A 22,365-nucleotide genomic window follows, 5' to 3' on the forward strand; every position below is an offset into this window, starting at 1 on the left:
TGTGAATAATGATATGGAGAGCAAACTTATGCAAAGCACTTACTGGAATGGCCACTGCATGGAATTATTCACATGCATATGTCTTCCCATCTCAAAACATCTCTTAGAGGCACATACCATTATTATGTATATTTCATCATGGAAGAAATGAAAGCTTAGTAAAATTAATGATTTGCCATCGGTAATGTATTCTACAGCAAGTAGAGGAGCTGAGACTGAAGTCAATGTAACTTCAATTACATTCTTAAACCCTACCCTGTAATTGAATGCTTACCCTATGGATTGGTAAGATTTACTCCATATAGCATGCATTCTTAATGGGTTAGTGTCACCTCAAAGGAGGTAAAAATTAGTTCTTGGAAAATTATGAACAAAATCCTACTTTTTAAATATATAAAGCACACAAATATACATAAAGTACATAGTCAGATGTATACTACACATGTGATATTAACATTCTATTGGGGAATAGAAGTAAAAAAAATAAATCTAAAAGGGATCTCTGAATAAGTGAAAGGGGAATAATGAAAAACAAGTGTGAGAAGCACTGATCCATATGTTTAAAAGGGCCAAGGATGTGAATGTTTTCATATAACTCAACAACTTGAGAAAAATGTAAGGTACTGGATTTATTAAAGAATAGTAATTTTTCTATCTTCAAACTTATACTGAATGAGTCATATCTGAAGTGCTATGATTATTTGTGATTTAGTCAAGATTTTGGGGGGAAAATTCTAGAAAGGACTTTCCAAGGGAACCAAATACAGGGAAGGAGGTTCTGGTCAAGCCAGGAGATGGTTTTCCTATGAGCCATGTAGTTAATCCTTGAGCCTGGAAATATGTGAACATGGTCAAGGGATTCAGGAATAAGAAGCTAGAGAAAGCCTGGGTCAGGCTCAAATCAAACAGGAGCAAGGCCAACACAGGTAGGTAGACAATGAAACATGTCCAGTTACTTGGATGGAAAAAGCAAGAGTCAGGTGAGGATGAGGAGAATTAGAAGTTCTAGAAATGACATCTAAGGCAGGGGGAATATGGTCCCCATGTGGCAAGTTTGCTGGGTATTTTCAAAGAAGTGGTGGCTGCTAGAAGATTCTGCCTTGAGTTAATATACTAACCTATTCTCACATAGAATTGGGAAATATTAAGACTTTTAAAAGAAACAGAAATATTCACTGAAGAACCATAAATACCTTAAAAAGTATTAAAATATGTTCAGCATCACTAGTAATCAAAGAAATGCAATAGGAAGAAAACAATTTTTGCTTTTAAAGATCATAAAAGATCTGAAAAAGCTAATACTACATACTTTTGAGAATATAATAAAATTGACACTTTCATGTGATGTTTGTGGAAGTAAAATTTTGCAAAATTTTTCTAGAAAGCTGTTTGGCAATGTGCACCATGAATCTTTAAAAGGTTCATAATGTTAGTCCATAAATCCAATTTTAAATACCTGTTCTAAGAAAAATATCTTAAGGCCAAAGAATCATGTGTAAAGATATTCATTGCATGGGGTAAAACTTCAAACAATTTACATATCTAATAACTAAAGTGGGTGAAATAAATCATGAATAGTGATGGAATGTAGCATTATGCAGATACTAAAAAAAGTTTTCAGTAATTAGGAAATGAAGCTAAAAAGTTACATATTGCATTTTCCCTATTAGATTGTAAAGATAAAAATACTGACACAATTGTGTAGGTAAGGGCATGAAAACATTGTTAATCATAATGCTGTGATGGACATTTTGGAGGCATGTTTGGCAATAGTAGTAGTATTTGAAATATGCATATTCTTTCACTCAGCAACTCCATTAAATTTTTTTTTGTAGTTGTAGATGGACAGAATGTCTTTATTTTGTTAATTTTTTTAATGTGGTGCTGAGGATCAAACCCAGTGCCTCATGCATCTTTAGGATACATTTAGACAAGTACAAAAAGCTACAGGTTCAAGGATATTCCTTATACCATTGTATATATTAGAAAAGAGAGGTAAAAACCTAAATATCTGTTAATAAACAATAGATACATTTATATAATATAATACTACTGAACCATTAAAATGATGATATACATCAAGGAGTTGGAGATAGAACAAGGAGACAGTTCTCTTGTTAGATTATTTCCCAGGTTAGACTAAAACTTGCCAGGTTAGACTACTTCATGGTTTCTCCCAAACTGGAAAAAAAGGAAAAAAAACAAAACAAACAAACAAACAAAAAAACAAAGAAAAGAGGCAAAACCTACAGTATTGAAAGAATATTGAAAGATATTGAAAGAATGACAACAGTGAGGGTAAAGGAGACACATAACTGGATTACTGCACAACACACAGCAGCCAATCTTATTCTAAACTATATTCCAAGAGGACAGTGTAATATATAATGTGTATAGGTTTATGACAATACCAGGAAGGATAGATGTATTTGAAAACAAGGTTCTATAAGATCCTGTTTTAAATAAAACAAATATTTAGAGCACAGGCTTTAACACACAGTCTACCATAAAGTGTGACATGGAGTCTTTTTAATCAAGTGCCAATAGAAAGTTAAAAATAAAGAATTCCTAGTAATTCATTCAGTGTCACTTTTTTTTTTTTGGTACCAGGAATTAAGCCTAGGGGTGCTTAACCACCGAGACACATCCCTTGCCCTTCAAAAAAAAATTTTTTTTAAAGTTGTAGATGGACACAATACCTATATTTTATTTATTTATTTTTATGTGGTGCTGAGAATCGAACCCAGTGCCTTGCACCTGCTAGGTATGCACTCTATCACTGAGCTACAATCCCAGCCCCCCCAAGCCCTTTTTATTTTTCATTTTGAGGCAGGGTCTTACTAAGTTGCTTAGAGTTCTCTCTAAGTTGTGGAGGCTACCTCGAACTTGTGATCCTCCTGTCTTAGCCTCTGGAGTTGCTGGGATTGGGAAAGTGTTACTGCTCTGGGCTCAATGTCATTTCCTGCCTCCATTCTGAAACTGTTTTAAATGGGCTTGTTGAACTAAGAAAGCAAAACTGATGTTTTGCTCCAGGAGATGGAGTCACACTTGTGTCTTGAATGGGATCTGAAATACCCTTTTTCCTAAAGGCAAATGCTTGTAGGTTTTGCCTCTTTAATTTGTTTTTACCATTAAAGTTGCACTTATTCACCTACCAGTGTTTATAAAATCCTGTATTTAGTGTGTTTTTTTCCTACAACAAAATATTTGTTGAAAAGGCCAGATTGTGTGAGTGAGTTGTGTGAGGTGTATGCACAATTACATATACTTATTATATAAAGTAAATTTAAAATGTTGATTGAAGGTTACCAAGCTGAGTATATTCTAATTGCACTAAATCGTATGTATTTCCTTTATTATTATAAAAACACAAACTTTTGAAACCATCTTAACATTTCTGAACCTGAGATACAGCTTGTAATCAGTGTCAAAAGAAACCTGCCAGCTGCTAACAGAGCAGGGGCCACCATGATCTTTGCTCATGCCCTTGGGAATGTAACCACAAGTAGAACTTAGCAGCTCATCTCACGTTCTCCTCTGTTGAGCTTATGAGTTACTTAAATTGATAGCTCCTCATGTGTCTAAATTTTAACTTACATTTGGAAAAGAAGAAAATAAATTCTACTCTGATTCAGTAAGACACTGAAGAGTTTCTAGTTCAGAGATTATTAACTGCCATATACCTGTCTTTGCTGCTGGAGACAGGAGAAAGTGCCACATTCTTTGGACTCTAAACCACAGACTTTTGAAAGATGGAACAAGTAGGTTATGACTGACTCATGCATCATGAAGGAAAACTCAGGCACTAAGATTCCATCTGCCAAAAACTTCTGACTTTCAGGACAGCTGGTTACTTTGCAGCAATTTATAAAGCAACTCTGAAAATTCGGAGAGTTTTGATGTGTTGCAAAATTAGACTATCAATTAAAAGGGTATAAACAGGTCAAGACTACAAACATAAGGTATTAAAAAGCCAGGTCACTGTGATATTAAGCATAACCATTGGCCAGACATGATTCAAACAAATCTATAGATTCTGAATAGGAAGCAGGTTTAGGTTCTACTTCTGATGGTTATATGGAAGATAGTGGTTTGTACTTTTCTATCAATGGTTAAAAAACAAATATTTTCTACATTTAACAAAGTTTATTTTGCCTCTGAAAAGTTGTTAAACTAATGGATTATATGCTATTGAATGCATTTTTGGGATCAAGTAAATGCGTATGTGTGTGTTGTGTGTGTGTATATATATATATATATATATATATATATATACACACACACAACACACACACACAATATACACAACACACACATACTCACAAGAAGGTTTTCTTCAAGAATTTTTACAAAACATTAAAACTGTTATCTCTACTAATCATCTCTATAGATTATGATTTTGGAGTGTTATTTACTTTTTATTTAAGCTTTTCCATATTGTTTGAAAAATTTGTTGTGTTTAAATTAATATCATGACCTAAATAAAAAAACTATGATTTTCAAATTTCAGCTTTTTTGTAATGACAAGGAAAACATTTATCATATATTAACAGAAAATGATGCACAATCATATACTGTATGTATGCTATTATAAACTACACACACACACACACACACACACACACACACTTATGCACATAGTCACATGACAAATATTAGAACTGAAATAAACCAAAATAACCAAAGTGTTTATGGTTATTGGATTATAGATTATTTCATTTTCTTTGTACTTTTCTATATTTCCAACTTTTCTGTAATGAACATGCATTATTTTTGTATTGTGGAAAAAATATTATGAATAGACATTGGGAATTATTTTGGGATTTTAAATAACATCGAGGTTTCTACATTTCTTCTCTATTTCTTGATTGGTTCCTTATAGTTAAAAAGTGGGTGCTGGTAATTTTGAAAGCAACTGAAAGTTTTTCTGCTGAGGGGGCAAGTAGCTGTGAATGGAGAAGCAGGAAGAAGGCTACTGCTCATGTTGGAATGCCTGTACGGTGGCTCTTTCAGCTGCGAGTACCAGGGGAATGAGCTGGGAGTAGAGTCCACAACAGGCAAAATCTTGTTCTTCCTCTTCCTGAACCCTTCTCCTCAATGATGACTGTAACTCCACCTAAGCAGTCTTGGAAATTTAGCATTGTCCCTGCTCTCTGGTGACCCTCTCCAGAAGAGCCTCTTGTGTTTTCTGGGAGGCATGCTCTGAGCCCCTCAGTCATCTCTTGAGGGAGGCCATGCTGTCATTACTCTGAATAATAGATTAAGAGACTTAATTGTACATAGCAGATGCTGCCTGTGTGCTAGCAAGAAAAGAGGCCTCAAGACTGTACCCACTGTGTTCTGGGGAATTCCAGCAGAGCCAGCAGAAGAGAGGAGCAAGTCTGTAATATCTCCTGTCTGCTGACAGCCCATACTCTGACAGAAATGAGGAGAAAGTAGTTGAACACAGAAGGGTTATGAGCCTGAGGGCAATGGCTTATATTAATGGCTTCAAATCAATCTTTGATTTAATAAATGAAGCAATTAGTGTCAATGACTTAGCACATGGCTAGCACATATTAGGTATTCATTAATGTTAATTATTATTTTAGGAAATGATTACATTTTATAGTAGTTAATAGCTAGCAAAGAACTTTCATAAGTGACTGTCTAAAATATGTTTGGGGTATATGTGACATTAATTAAATATATCCATTTCTGATACATTAAAGCACTTAGAAATGAGAGATTCTCCTGAGTTTTGACATCATCTCTTTGAACTGCTAGTATACCTTCATCAGTCATTTATGTCTTTTTGGGGTAGTCAGAGTTCACAAAACCTCTTATTTTATTATTTTACTTATTTATTATTTTTATGGTGCTGGGGATGGATCTCAAGGCCAAGCATTTGTTCTACTACTAAGCTATACTCCCAGCCCATAAAAAGAGTACTTTGTAATGGAGTTTGCAGCCTCAATCTGTTCACAGCTCTTTTACAAAGACTCATAATAAACCCAAAATTTATTGTCTGACAAAGGCTCAGAACCATCCACAGGTGAGGTAGTTACCTATGGGATTCTTAGCTTTCCCAGTCTTTTCTCCGGAAGGTTAGAATTACTTGTCAATTCTGTTGAAATGCCTTAATTCATAAATCACATAGTAAAAAAAAAAAAAATGGTTATAGATTTCCGCCTGGCATTACTGAGCCCTGAGGAGTGTGCCTCCAGGCAGATCATTAGTCTCTACAAGTCAGCTCTAATGATGGGCTTTTGGGGAGGTGGGTGTGTGCAGCAGGGAGGTGGAACTAACTTCCGAATCATTGTCTTGCTCCATAAGCAGCAAAGATCACTTGCTGTCACTGCTAACAAGGAGGGAGGCCAAGTGTAGCAATTCACAGCAAACCAAGTTGTCAGCTGTTTTATGTGGAAGCAAACTAGAATGCTCCAAGTCTGCTACTCAAACTCCTCCCAAGGAGGCAAGAACTGCATAGAACATAGCCATGTTATAAACAAGGGATATTTGAAGTTGGATAACAGCGGGACAAGTTAAAATTTTTGAAGTGCTTTGCATACATTGAACTCAGGACTTGGCTTTAATCTTGATCACAACTCTATAAAACAGATGCCATTATCATTCCAATTTCCACAGGAAGAATCTAAGTCTTAGAAGGGTTAAGTAACTTGCCTAGTTACACATTGTGCTGAGGCTATAGCTGAGATTCAGAAGACTTCTTCACTCAGAGCCCTTGCACACACACACGCACATACACAAACATGTACACCTCTCTGATATGAAATATACATATTTGTTAAATATATATATCAACTCTATCTATCTATCTATCTATCTATCTATCTGATCCACATGTTTTTCTTTATATGTGTGTGTGTATGTGCATGTGCTGATATTAATTGTGACTCTATTTCTAACATCTAGGATAAAACTCCATATGCCCTTAGGGTAACATTTACACATTATATAAGATTTTATTTTAGCATTCTAATGCTCTTTAAACGTTTAATATTGCTTCTAAGTAGACTCTACATAGATTTAAATGTCACTCTTAATTTTTTCCACCATCCTAACTTCTAGACCAGGTTAGGACTTCCTGTAAATGCTTCCAAAGTACCCTGTCTCCTTCATTATAATATTTTTCACACATTATTGTAACTCTCTGTTTAATGTCTGGCTTCTTATTTGTTCACTGCTGTATCCCAATGCCTTTCACGGCACCACACACAAAGGGAACTCTCAATAAACACGGATTGAATGAATACAGATATGATATCAGTCTTGTTAGCACTGTTATCAAGGCCTTATTCTACAAATTTGTTCATTATTTTCTCTATCAGATATCTACCTGTTGCAGTTAATAAATATGGAAAATCTTAACATTTTGCTCTGCTTCTATCACAATCAACACACATACATAAACATATAAAGGCAACCTTGACTCCTGATAAATATTAACAATATGCGCATGGCTAGGCATATGTATGTTGAACCTACCAAGAGGAGTATTTTAAGTCAAACTGTAATAATCAGAGTTATAATAATAATAATCATGGGAAAATGTTCTTATTTTAAACATGACATACATCTGTAAGATTACTGTGGGGATAGGTAGAGAACTCGGGAAATTTTTCATAAGTGCTTCTTATTTGTTCACAGCTGTATACCAATGCCTTTCACGGCACCACGCATAAAGGAGACTCTCAATAAACACAGATTGAATGAATACAGATATGATATCAGTCTTGATAGTACTGTTATTAAGGCCTTGAAAAAAGAAAAATGAAGTATCCTTTTTTTACATGAAAAAAGAAAAATGAAGTATCCTTTGAAAACAATTTTCTTTATATTCGATAGCAAAGAACTAAAAAATTATTCAATTATTTTTAAAGTTGCTATGTCAGTGCATTTTTATTTGTGGTATACAAAAGTATTAAAGATTCCTTCAGTCTCATATTATGTTCAGACATTCACATCTGGATGTCAGGAAGAAGAAAATGAAAAAAAAGAAACAAAAAGGTTGCAAAATAGATGAGAACAATATGCAACCAAGGGAGGACAAAAGACTGATGCCCAGCAGTTAGGAAAAAGCAGCAGAGCATTATCTCTGGGTTGACTTGTATCTGCAGTAACAGCCACAGAGCAGCTGCATGATGGCTGCAGTCTTCCTATCTGGTGCTCTAATGCTCTTCTCAATGCCACTGGGTTAGCCAGCCAGGCATTGCTTCAGCATGAACAGCTGAGAGATGCCAGATCAGCAAGAGAGCTGGGAAATTAATATATGCTATGAAAACAAAATCACTGAATATCACACTCAAACTTCATCACTAGTATTTCTGTGGCTATTTAAAGAAAACCCCAAAGGGGCAAGGTCCAAATTACAATGTGTTCTTTTTCTGATATGGCTGCTGGATACAGGCGTGCCCCAAGGTTATACTCTCACTTCTCTGGATGCAACCATTAACTCCAAGCAGGTGACTTCCAAGATTCCACGGTCCATTTCCTCCTGGACTCACACTACATGGATGCTGAGTGGAAAGTCTCACACCTGAGAGGTCTTCCGGGCAAGTCATGATCCAAACTCTTGCTCTTGCCAATTCCTTTTTCCTGGTTGACAGCAGCACCCTTCTCTACTCAAGATGGAAGTTTCAGAATCAACTTTCATTCCTTTCCACACTTGATCAGATGTCTCTCCATGGCAATGGTAAGTCAGTGCCTTAACACTTCTGGGCTGATTCAGTAAGTCATACCACTTCCCTTCTCATAAGCGTCTCAAAATTCAACCTTGTATAAGGACTGACATTCTATTCCTTCTTCCAATAGGAGGATGAGCTTTAGGATATGAGTTCTACATACCTTTCATGATCATCTCTTCAAACACTCCTTGTCTCTCCAGGGTTTACTATCCCTGACCACAACCTACATATTACTCACTCTAATACCTCTGCTCAGTTGTTCCTTCAAACTGGAACACTTTCAGCATTCTAAAATCCTCCTTTAATATAGGTAGGCTCAGATCTCTCTTTCTCCAAAAAGTTATCACAGACTCTTCCCTGTTAAAAATCTTTCATACTTAAAAAAAATGCTTTTACAATTCTGCTGTGGCATATGCCACAGAATGCCTTTTATAAGAAGAGCTAAATGCTACCATTTTTTTTGGTGAATTCTTAGAAGGCAGAATTTTACCTCCATAATTCCCACATAGGAATCTGTAGCTATAAAGAGCTATAAAGAGCTCATGAAATAGTTGTGAACCACTGAGTGCAGGAAGGAGCTTGCGAATCTTCTTTCACTTTTCTTTTCTATTAAGCATTGGCCCCATTTTCTTTTTCTTGCTCTAGGGAACTATTTAATTTACACTTAAGGTTTCACAATCATCTACACACAGCAACCCTTCTTTTTGGAGCCGAAGGCTTTGTGCTGTTGATTTACCCAATTGGTAACTCTAGGAAAATGAGAAATTCAGTTCTATAATCTGTTTCTGCACCAGCAAGTGTGACACACACACTCAGGGTTCATGTCTTCCTCTCTGGGAGTGAAAGCCTTCAATCTCAAGCAAAGCAAAGGCTGTCCAATATTTATATATTTTCAATCTATTGGATTATGTTCACTTTCTTTTGACTGAGATACTTCAGAAGCCTACATTTTAGATCAGTATGATCATAAGAGGAGGAAAACACACCATTAATGAATCTGATGGAAATACAAGAAAAAAATCCTGAGAGTTAATAGATCACATCAGAGACAAGGAAAATACAGAAATATAAAAACGACATGCATCTTAAATACAGCAACTTCTTGGTTCCTTTTCTTAATTCTCCTCACTCGGTTGGAATATAACCTCAAAGTGTGAATTAAAAAAAAACTTTCATAATATATACTACCTTAATAAACAAAAATAGATCTATTTTATTTGATTTTCCTAATTGTCCTGCCAGGTGAGCATTAATTCTCCCATTTTAAACATGAGAAAACAGAGACACAGAGACGTTAAATGCTCAAGATCACATGGTTCTTGAAGACTTGTGCGCAGTCTGGCTGGGCACAAATCACGAGCCACTGGAGCAGGAACAAACTTTATTTCTGAACTCTACCAGCACACTCTACACACACTCCCCGGGAACTCTCCCGAACGCCACGCGGCTCCTCCAGGAACAACCAACCAGAAATTTCCTCCTTCGGCACCTCCCCAATCAACACGAACTCTTCAGGAATCCCCGCGAGAGCTCAACCGGAACTCAACGGGAACTCCGCGAGAACTCAAAAGTCATCATCTTAATGGCTCCCTGGCGTCACCTCTCAACCACTACTTCTGGCAAAAATGCCATGCGTCATCCCGACTCGGCTGTGGCCCTCAACAGACTTGGACATTACAGTGATTAGGAACATCACTTCCATGACTCAACATGTATTCCCCTTGAACTGATTTAACACTGGATAGCTGTGTTACCACAAGAAAATCACTTAAATACTCAGAGCTTCTGTTCAGTCATTTCTAAAATGTGAGTAATAATATTGCCTGCTTCACATGATTGCTGTGTAGGTTACACGAACCTCTGGATGTGGAGCAATTAGTTCAGAATGTGGACATGTTAAGGCCTCATCAGTTACACATAACATCAGCACTACTGACAAGGACAGCAGCACCCAGAGGAGTCCAAATAGTATGCTATTTTCACTAACCTCGTACCCTTTGCATGGCAATATGCTTTGTGTAGAAGCTGCCATCAACTCTTAAGCTTTCCCATGAGTATTTAATCACAGAACTATGACTCGAGTTTGGTACATTCATGTCCTCTCTAGAAGGGCATTCACACAGTTCAGCCTAGGCATGAGGGAACACTGTGCTGGCTTTCTACTCTATCACCAGCATGACAATTAAACATTAAATATGAATGGGACAGTGCACTGGCCTTAGAGAGCAGGAAACCAAGTGGAATATCAGCATATTGGTCAGTCTCAGGGATTTTTAGAACCAGGCAACTGGTCTACTATAAAGAGGCAAAGTGAATACTGAAACCCTTGGCAGATCTCCCAGAACATTCTGCAGGTTCCATTCCACTTAATCATTTTAACATGTGCAGGCTATTTAAAAAACCTTCTGTGACCTTCCGTTATTTTAATGGAAAGGACAATACATTTCATCTTGACAGTACAGTTGACATACAAAAACTCAGAATAGCTAGTGTCCATGATTTTAATGAAGACAGGCTTACATTACTTTTTTAAAAAATTTTTTACATAATTTCTCCCACCTGATTTGTACTTAATGCTGTAAGTTGCACAGAGTGGGAACAGAATAACTTTGCTGTATTTTTTATTAAAAAGGGCCTTCAGTGGGGGTTGGCACAATTAATAGGCACCTCCAGCCCAAAGAACACTGTGAATTTAGCAGAGCAGAAAACTGGTCACACTTTCCAATTTTCCTTTTTTTTTTTTTTTTTTTTTAGTGACTCTTGAGTGAATGAATCAGTATCTTTGTGATGTGAAGAATTTGACCTGTTCACCTCTTGCTGGATTTTTTTAATCACTGTGTCAGTATAAAGAAAGTCATAAGCTCTCTATGATTGTGACTTACCCATGACTAAGTCTCGTGCTTCAGTCTTACCAATAACCTGCCTAAGGAACCCAGATACTCAAAATGAAAAAAAAAAAAAGTCAAAGAGACAACATAATTCCAAACAGAAGAGAATGTAGATAAGATAAGGTTAGATAAGATTAAGGTTCTGTGTAGAAAAGATTAAGGTTCTTCCAGAAACGTATTTTTCCCTCTAATCTAGATAGAGAAAAGAACTTGAATGTAGGCCAGGACAAGCAGGCTGACTGACAATGGAAGGAAAAGATGTCACAAGGAAGTCAAAGACTCTCTGGTACCAGGGAATTAGAGAGTGGGAAAATTAGGAGATGAGGGAAAAACCACTGCTATTGCAGAGACTGAATGAGATTATGTATGCCCAGTAGGTCAAGAGGGAGACAAGTGGTCTCCAGCTTGGTGGCCTGAGTTTAAATCCTTACCCTGCCTCTGCCTGGGGTGTGATCCTGGGGAAGTTACTTAGGTTATTTGCATCTCAGTTTCCTCATCAGTCAGTTGTACAGTTGAAATGAGATCACAGAAGGAAAGTACTTGGAGTTGCTGGCTGCATGTCTGCAAAGAATTGCAAGTTCAAGGCCAGCCTCAGCAACCTAGAGGCCCTAAGGAATTCATTGAGACCTGTCTCAAAATAAAAACTAAAAAGGGCTGAGGATGTAGGTCAGTGATAGAATGCCCATGGGTTCAATACTGGTACTGCAAAACAAACAAAAACAAACAACAAAAACCAACCTACTCTGAGTTAGGGGCTTCCATATCAAGGGCCATGTTGCCAACAAAAATTCACTGTTGAGAGAAAGAACTACACCCATCTTACCTACAAATATACATCAGCCATTCTGAATTTTGCATTAAAAGTTAGAAAAATTATTGTTGTTACTAACCACAAAGTTCAATACTGAGATTCTATTTTCTAGAGTAGAATATTTTGTGGCCAACTTTTGGTCCCAAGATAAATTTAGCTATGTAGGGGCTTATGTGATAAATCGTTATGTGTAAGATGACCCATTAATTAAGTTAAATTACTAAATTTTTTCCCTATAATTAGTTTAAGTGGGCCATTTTGTCAAATTCCTGGTCAGTTAAGATGATTTAGAACATAAGTATAAAACAGAAGACTGATAATCTTTAATTCAGCATATAAGAAATTACCAAGCACTGATCTTAGAAATTTAACATTATATTTTGGTTTATTTTCCTTAATTATCTAAAATGGCGAGTCCAGCAATAGTTGCCATTTTACTGCAGCCCTTCCAATTGCAATTTCAGATAAAAATCAAAATTACTAAAATACTTCTTTTTTTCTTTTCCCCATTTTTCTGATCCCCTATGTAGCATATCTTGGTTTAAGAATATATACATATATTTATATACATATTTACACTTCACGATAATGGATATTGCATCTGGAATACTAATTATTGAAAACAAAGTTAAACACCAGTACCAACCAAAAATGTCCTTGTGTGTGTGTGTGTGTGTTTTTTTTTTTTTTTTTTTGCATTGCATTTGCAAAAGAGTTAGGAAAGAGCCCTGGTTGACAGAGTTAAGTTCCTTGGCCAAGAAAAGATGTGCTTTGTTTGCTTTTGTTTTTCAATTGACCACAGTTAATCAAGTGACTAATATTAATGACAAATTAGCTTTCATTTGTTTGGTATGAAAAATTGAAGATCACATACAAACCAAATTCATGTCATATTTTCTTCAGTATTTAATATTTTCTAAGTAGCCATAGCATTTTTAGATAGAAAGTGTTTGGATAGAACTAGGATTTTGAAATGCCAGAGGGGACAAAAGGATGAGGAGAGTATAAATTAGAATCTGGTATGCTATGTACTACTTACCTTCAAAAGTCAAATAAAACTTTCCTCTGTCAAACCAAACGAGGGAAGGCTGTTCATTCTCTGTATGGCCAGGAGTTGAAGCGGGATGGGAAAGGTTAAGGAGAGGGAGAGAGAAGGACACAATGTGAGTTACAGAGCAGGTCATTAATCTCACTACAGGGAAGGGCAGAGGCACTGCATGCCATTAGCGTGCAGGAAAAAGGGAAGACTGGCAATCTATGTTTTGTCTTTTTTTTTTTGGTTGAGGGATCAGAAAGCAGAAGCAAAGCTATGGCAGCCTAAGGGGATGGGAACGGTTGTTGGTAGCTTGATACTTGGTGCTCGTGTGCAGGGAGCAGAAGTCTTCCTGGCCATGCAGGGGCATCAGCATATTTTAACTGCACTAATTTTGGGCAAATTGTCATTCAGCAATTGCTGTATCCATTTCATCTTCAATGTCACCCCCTTCCATGTTTCCAGAAAGATAAACCGGTATTATGGGTCGAATGAAACATCAGCTTAGCTTTTAAATGACAACAGCATTGCATATCAATTTAAAGTTCATGGAAGATGTCTCAGGTCTTCCATCCCCTCTGCTGGAATCACCTTAGGCATCCAGACACAAACCACCCTTTACCACTGTACCAAAGAGAAAAACGAGATTACTGATGCTCCTCTATTATGTTTTAAATTAAAAAAGCAGTTACTGGACACGTAATTCTGAATGGTGAGCAGTTAAATTATTCCTTCCTTTGAAAAGTCACAAAGCAATGGCATCTCACCTTTCTCAAACCTTTTCACTGAGAAACTGTCATGCAACCTGCTGCTTTTTAAAAATATGTCCACTTACAAACGTTTCCGTGGCATGAGTTCCACAATGAACACTAAATGTACAGGGTGCATCTGAGAGGCACTGGACACTCATGAGGTGATTAGCATGTCCATGAAGTTTCTAGCATTCAGATGGATAATGGCTTGGATTTTAAAAGTCTACGTATCTAGAGATCACTCAGCTAGCACCATACCTGCAGGCGTGTCACAGCGCCTTTCAAACGAGGGGAGTTTGTCATAAAAAACATCATCTTCTGACACTACGAACCAAAAAAACATAAACGAATGGAAAACAAAAACACAAATACAAATCCCAAATGAAATCAAACAGCACACTCTACTGACTGAAACTCAGGAATGATTTTCATGAAAAAAAAAAAAGGAAATATAACTTAAAACACTGGGATTGTGGTTAAGATATAGAAAGTGATATGCTTATTTGATAATGATTCTATGAGAAGAAATTAAAATTTTAAAAATGTCAGGTTTTGGCATCTGTGAACTGGTCAGCTCCAGGGAAGAAGTCACACCTGCCCTTCTCAGGGAGTTGCTAAAGGCATCATAAATAATTGACTTATGCAAGTGTATTTCACTTCAACACAACTCTCAAGTGGCCAGACATATGCTTATCAACCAGAGCCTCCTGACAGGACCCTGACAGCTCAACAGGCCTGCCCAGCATGCACATTCCCCCCAGGAAAAGAGAAGCTAGCTTTTAACATGACCATAAAAAGCAACCGTATAAATCCCAGGTCTCTGAATGAACTATCCCGTTTCAGCCTCATCAATATCCAAATTCAATTTGCCTTGCACCTGCCTTTGATAGTTATGGACCGTTAATTTTCAACAGCATTATCATAATTTCATCTTTGGCTATGATATCCAGCTGTGGATAAATGTCTTTGTTCATTGACCACAACATTATGCTCTGAACATCAACTGTTTTAGATCTTTACATGGGATCTCTCTCTCACCAACTAACAAAAACAGGTAATTGGGGTTTTTGTTTTAATCGCCACAGGTCTTACAGGTAGCATTACAACTTTAGTACAAAACTGAATAAAAATCATAATAAGACCAGGAATGAACAACCCTATCTACAATGCAAAGTTATAGACATGAATGAGGGTAGAAAAAAATGCTCCATCAACAATAATGTTTGGGAAAAATATTCTATTAGCTTGCTGCCTGACTTAGGGAATAAGGTAGGGAAGCTTTTTTTTTTTGGTCAATTCTTAAGGTTTTAGGATATCACCTTTCAATCAGTTTTTATTATGCTTTGGTAGCTACAACAAGTTAATGCAACTCCTATAATAATAGGAGACAGATCATTCCAAAAAAAAGCATACTTTTTCTTTTTTCTTTGTTTTAAGAATTGCTAACCACTTTGGAGGAAATGTTTTATGTTTTAGATGCTATGGTTCTGCTACTGAATACAAATCAATTTTGCTCAAAGTTCTGGACTGAAGGAAGCATCCAATCCATCTGATTGATACTTCCTTTGGTATCCAGACATGATTACTTTTCATTCATTTTAGTTTTACTTGCATGTTAAAGATACAATTTAAAATGTATAACTACCAGTGAAGGAATATAACTTCAAATTAACAGGGAAGAAAAATTATCTTTCCCATGGTCTTTTTGCAGTGGGGTCCTAAAGAAGATATTTGCAAATATCTTTAAAAAAACTACTAACACCCTCAAAAATAAGACACATGTAATAAAAATTAGATATTTATTATTAGAGATAACTCTCTTCATTCTCTTTCTGAGTTAGTTTTTTATAATAGAATAATTTTATACATTTTCCCTGTCCCCATAATATTAACAGAATTTTCCCCAAAATCATACAATGCAGGTCCTATGAGCCTTTTGTAGTACAAAGATTTTACTGTATTCCATTGTTAAGTTATTGGAAATTGGAATGGGTCTTATAATTAATATAAGAAAGCATTGCATCTTAGTTCAATTGATAGCTTTTTCTCTTTTTTAGTCATCTATAAAACAATGGTGTATTTTTTAATCAGGGATGTCTTAAATTTGATGACATACAGTTGAGTAGGAGCTCTTCATCATTCAAATTTCTGTGACATTACACAGAAAGTTTCATTTTGCTCATGTAGCATTAGATATTTTTTGGTCAATACTTAAGGTCCTAGATATTACCTATCAATCAGGTTTTATTATGCATAGTTTCTTTGGTGGCTACTTGATATTCATAGCTCTTATGAAAAATTCCATATCGAAAGCTCTTTAGGGACATTTTCTTGCATGAATTTTATTGTAGAAAGTTTAGTCCTGCTCTTAAAAATTTAGTTCTTGGATAACTTTAAACTTGGGCTCATTGGTTTCCACATACTTGCCCAGATTACAGTTCAAGTGCCATAGGAAGTGTCAGAAAGGTATTGCAGTGATGGGAGGAAATGTTGAGCCATCAACTTCATGGAATTTGCTGCTGAAATTTTCAAGTTCCCCCAAGCCATTTGACTACATTAAATCAACATTCCAAGTCAACCATGACAAGACCCATAGTGCTGACCAGCCAAAGTACATCCTCCCCAGAAAAAGAAATAGCAACACACAAGAAGCTGCCGGTCAGTTACTTAATAATGCATTTACTTCAGAGAGAAGAGGCTGTCAGGCGACCCACAGAAGGAGGAAATAAGGAACAGGAGGATGAGGAATTCAGTGGGTAGATGAAGCCAAATAAAAACAAGAGAACCAAACAGATTAAATCAGTATGATCCTCAGCCATGAATCAGTAAGACCAGCCTGTTCCGTGGCTATTGTTTTTAACCCCTCCATGGTTTAATCTTGAAAGAACACATACTAGATACATTAAAAATCAAAGTCACTGGGTCAGGATTTGAGATTTCAGCAGCAGGGAGTATAGAAATACATTGTCTAGAACATGGACACAGTTCAAATTCCCTGTGTGTTCAGTTTTCTCTATGAATCAAAGTGAGTTGAAAGAACACGCTATCTAGTTCATCTGAGGTCACCTGGGGGATGCTGTAGGAGTGACAGTTCACTCTTACTTTCTTCTCTGACCAACAAGGCAAATCACATGGAATGGGTGGAATGAATGATCTTGACAAAACAAAACAGTAGAATGGGAGTGGTGGTGGTGTGTGTGTGGGGTGGGGGAAGGCTGTAGCAATCAAGGAGATTAAAGAGAGTGAAAAAAAAAATAAGGTTAGGATGTTACAAAAAAAAAAACAAACAAAACCAGAAAGAATGAGCTAACAGGCATTGAAAAACAGAAGCCCTGAATTGCCCCAACTGATGCAGATGAGGAAGAGATGTGGTTATATAAAAATGTTAATAAATCTCACAGAGAACTGCCTATATTTTCACCACAATTGAAGGATTCTTTGGGGATTATCTGATGTAACATATAGAGTCTGAGGTGGAGTTGAAGTTACTTTGGGGGCCCTTAAGAAGCCCATCTTAACCTATTTCTCTGAGAAAATAGGCAGTTGTCAAGAATTAAGTCTCAGACTTTGATTCACCTCCTTCTCACATGGGCAAGTCTGCAGGGCGCTCTTCCTTGGGGAGCAGAAGGAATTCACTTAGCTTTGGTTGATGGTCCTCCTGAGCGAGGCAGGGTGGGGATCAGCTGGTTTATATCAGCTGGGTGAATTGGAGGGGAGTTTAGAGAACGAAGGAAGACAATGAGGAGGAAGTTGTATGGGAGAAATGGAATGGGAAAGCCCCAGGTCAGAGCCACCATGCAAGAGGGGAGAGGCAGCAGGAGCTGATGGGAGGTGGGAAGAGACAGAGTTCAGCCTTGGGCAGAGGGAAGATGCTCCTGGCAAAAGGAGGCAGTGAAACCTGAGAAAACCATCCAGCTGAGCAGCCATCCTCAACTCTTCACTCTCATCACACACAGCATAAGAAAAGAGGCACAAGGCATTTACAGAAAATGCCAGCAATGGCTAATTTTTTTTCTGGGAAAATTGACTGCATATCATTGAGAAGCACTAGGAAAAAAAAAAGTCAAAAATTTTTTTCTCATATCTCACCATGCCAATGTTTATACCATTCTTCAACCTCAGGACAACCAAAAATGATGAAAAATGAAACCTTCAAGATAATAAAAGTTCTAATTTTTGCAATTTCTGGTGTGGTTACACAGTTCGAATTTAAACATTTCCCCTCAAAGGAGACTGCTTATTTTTTTAAAAAATAAGAAATATCTAAATTACAGGACCTTCCTTGGCAATTTCTTCTCTGCTTTGTGAATAGCTCTGTATGGAATAGCATAAGACCATCCCTGCAAAATACAGGTTTTCACATTCTGCTTATTGGTTCATTGGCGTAGGTCAAGTCTTTTGCCTCCTTTGCTGAGAAGGTTGCTTGGAAAAGAAGAGTCAGGTGACAGTAGCAAAACACACAGCAAAACAATTTCAACCAGAAACACAGGGCCTGGGGAGTTCAGATCAGAAAACTTAGCCAGTCAAAACCACAAACAGATGAAAAGAGAGGAGATAATTTTTACCAACTGTGGGAGTGGTGGCTGCACTCAGGGAATTGGTTGACGATATTGAAGAAGTGCTTTCAGCCCGGGCTAAGGGTGCTATCGGAGGAGGGCTGGAAGAGTGTATGGGTGGGCTAAATGGTCTGGGCTGTAGGGAGAAGAAAAGAGATAACAGGTTAGATACAGGTTGTAGCACTTTGATTCCATATTGTTAATGTCTCCCAGTTCGGATAGGACAACTTGAGTCCCTAAAAGCAAATGGACAGCCTGTTTTCAAAGTAAAATGGGCTTTATCTACACAACAGCTTGGGGAGCGGAGCTGGAGGAACCATAAACCCCAGCATGGCTGAACTCAGTGGGTATGCTGGGTTTAGAGAGGCCGGGATGTGTGATGGGATCTGTGATGTGTCCTCACACGCCCTCAGGGACTGAGCAGGGAGCACTGTAAAAGCTCATTCCAATCTAAAGATGTTTAAATACAAAATCCTGGACTGTGCTAGCAAGCCAAAGACTGTGTACAGATGCCAACAAAATTGACTTCTGTCACAGTCCTGTCAATTGTTTGCACAGATTGCTTTCCACACCTCAGCCTTAAATCACAATACAAGAGACTTCCGCAGCAAATCCATGGGCTTTCTTCTTTATATTCACATAGTGAACCTATCACCAATAATGTATTCTAGAGTCAGAAACCAGCACTTTCTCTCTCTTGGAGTTTTCCAATAATCAGAAAAATATTGTGAGAGGAAACACCTCTCTTTCTAAAGGGGTTAGCAAGAATTGATGATGACTATCTGCATTGACATCCATCCCTGTAGCAGAGGTGAGGGCCCAAGCATCCCACTCTCATTTCAGACATTGGCTTGAAAGATGATAGACCCTTGAAGAGGGTTGAAAGATACACTTGTGGGCAGTGACTATCTTTCAGTGACCACCTGAAAAGGTCATTTGGGAAAGAGTTCTTGTGCTTAGACCTGAAGTTGAGATGTCCTGTTCTTGTGCTTAGACCTGAAGTTGAAGCTGTTGGTGATCTCTCCATCTGACTCTGAGCAAGCTAGGGCAGAGGGGAACATACCACATCTCCGACTCCAGGTTTTCCTGGAGGTAGCTTTGGCCTGGAGGGAGGCCGGGGAGGAGGAGGAGGTGGAGTGGTACTGCTGCAGGGAACCAAGGGAGTGGCTGGTCGAGCAGGAGATGATGCACCTGGAAAACAGGCCAGTGTTAGAAATGGCTGGAAGCAGAGGTGACCAGATGCTGTCATCACAATACAATGCCTGGACATTTGGTTTGGCAGTTCTACGCTAAGCACTGCAGCACGCATTTTTTTCTTTTTCTTTTTTTTTAATAAAGAAAAAATGTATTCAGTTGAACTATGGTTGATGGCAGAAGCTGAAGCTCATTGCCCTTTCTTGTCATGTGACACCCAGTGAAGGTAAATCCGTTCATTACTCTATCTGTGACAGAAGATGAATTCTTATGACTCTTGCCTGGTGGTACTTTTCATTTTAATCACATACACACTAAACTTAGGGTAAATTCTCTGATTTTTTTTAAATGATAAAAAATAAAGTTTAGAACTTAAAGGAAGAGGAAGATGAATGATTTTCTACATTATATTTTTCTCTTTTAAGCAGGGGTAAGAGAATTACGCTTTTGACTGTGAATCAACATATGGGCACTAACTTTATTAATGTCCCCAAACACTTGAAGTAAGCAAAGAACAAAATATAATAAAGAAAATTAGATGATGCATGAGTTCTTTGTATTTTGAAACACAGTAATAGAAACACCAAATTCAGAGAATTTTGTGAACTCTGTTCAGTAATGTCAACGTAGAGTGTGTGTCCCTGATGATTTTCATAGTCGTTTTTTTAAAGAGCCTCCTGGATTTACTTTTCTGGCTGTCCATGACAAGCATATGAAACACAGATGACACACAGAGGCTGGCATGCACACCAATCAGCACACCAGAGGGGTCTCTGCACTCAAGGGCCCATCTTCAGTCATATGCCTGGGAGCATGGGAAAACTATTTGGCCAAAAACCTCAGGAGAGTCAATCAGTATCTCAACAGTTCTTGTTCAGAAGTTTTGTCACTTCCATTTAGAACATAGGTTGCCAAACTATCTCAAGAAAATTCTAAGAAATCCCGCCCCAGTAAAGTATCCATGCTTCTTTCCCACTACCCACCCCAACCTACTACCTCCCTCGAAACACACCACAAATCTGTGATCTCTGAAGTTCTAAACCAGCATCTCAATCTCTAGATCTTCACATCCACGAAGTCCTTTGAAGGTGAGTAGCAAAACCCATCGTTTCAGAATCTGTTCTCATTTGAGGATAGCCTTGGGAGTGAGCCTTGCTTCTTGTTTAAACAATCTGAAATATTGAGTATGTTTCTCTGTACTATTTATTCTGAATTTATTCTGCAGTATTTATTCTACATTAGTGTGAAATCCTATTAATTATTGTTGCCACCTCTTCTCCATGCCACCTGCCCCCACCACTACCACCTACTATATGCTTACTTCTACTGAGCTCTCCCTTTCTATTTTATTGGGCCAGCTATACTAGGTGCTTTACATTGATGACCTGATCCCTATGGTAAGCTTTGGAGGTAGGTACTGGTAGCACCTCAATAAAAACAGCGGCTCAGAGATATTTAGTAACATGTTCAAGATCATGGCACTTAAAGGGTATATTTAATTCCAAAGCCCAAGCTCTTATAATGTTGGAAAGACTGTGGAGTCCCACATTTTGCCTAAAATCTGTGCTTTTTACATGGTCAATTTGTATATATCTCTCTCAATGTAAATGTTCTCAGTCTCTGATTAATGTTCTCTTTTTAAAAAATGGAGTATGTTTGGACAAGTCCCAGTCCAAAGTTTTGATTTGAATATTGTGTTAGTAGATTTGCACCCAGGAGGACTTCAGAAGATAGAAATGACAGCAGAGAGATGGGAAATAAACCTTGAAACAGTGAAGTCTGTGTCAGGAAGTCTTAGGGAACTCTTTTTTTTTTTTTTTTTTTTTTAATGATGGAGAAAGGGGTTTCTATTCAGCTTTGGGAAAACTTTCTATAGGAATGGTCCAAATGTTTCTCTGTGGGTCTATTTCTAAGAAATAGTCTTCTGAATCAATCCTAAGAAAAGGCTGCCTGTTTATTCTTTCCTTCCATGTTCCAGAAGAGAAATTAAAAAAATCCCCTCTCAGTAACGCTCAGGAAAATACTGAGGGGCTGTGGAATACTGGGTGGAGAGTCCAAAGGTCTGAGTTCCTGCCTGGCCATCTCTCCTTATCTGTGGGATCTTTTCTTCTCTGGGCCTCGGCTTCACCATTTAAAAAAATAGACATTGCTCTACTTACAAGGTAGTTATAACAGGGAAACTAAAAATGCTTATGAAAGTGTTTGCTAAACTATAAAATGTTAAGCAACAGAAGGCAATAGGTCTTGATGATGATGGTAAAGAGTATCTTTTGATAAAGATACAACTAAAAAGTAAAGAAAAAAGTGTTAATTGCTAATTAAAAATTTGTTTTCCTTTTCCTTTATGGATACTCCCATTTAAATCACTTTTTCTTTACTGAATCGATATAATTGATTTGTTGTGCATTTAGAAGGAAAATCAGAGAATACGTTAAAAGCATTTA

At 37.4% G+C, this 22,365-nt stretch overlaps 1 protein-coding gene across 12 annotated transcripts in view; it reads right to left on the reverse strand.

Moving 5' to 3' along the window:
* Sgip1 (SH3GL interacting endocytic adaptor 1) overlaps positions 1-22,365 on the reverse strand; it is a 200,215-nt gene that overhangs the window by 31,290 nt on the left and 146,560 nt on the right. For 5 of the 12 annotated variants that reach the window (XM_076863754.2, XM_076863751.2, XM_076863752.2 and 2 more), the window contains 3 exons: positions 19,791-19,918; positions 18,737-18,863; positions 13,426-13,485 (listed from right to left, as the gene is read on the reverse strand). In XM_076863754.2, coding sequence (XP_076719869.1) covers positions 13,426-13,485; positions 18,737-18,863; positions 19,791-19,918 — 315 coding nt within the window. Of the gene's footprint in view, positions 1-13,425; positions 13,486-14,429; positions 14,496-18,686; positions 18,864-19,790; positions 19,919-22,365 lie in introns of those variants that run through there. The other 7 variants (XM_076863755.2, XM_076863753.2, XM_076863750.2 and 4 more) reach the window with 3 other exon arrangements.

This window comes from Callospermophilus lateralis, chromosome 7 (genome assembly GCF_048772815.1).
Source record: "Callospermophilus lateralis isolate mCalLat2 chromosome 7, mCalLat2.hap1, whole genome shotgun sequence".
NCBI classification, from domain to species: Eukaryota; Metazoa; Chordata; class Mammalia; order Rodentia; family Sciuridae; genus Callospermophilus; species Callospermophilus lateralis.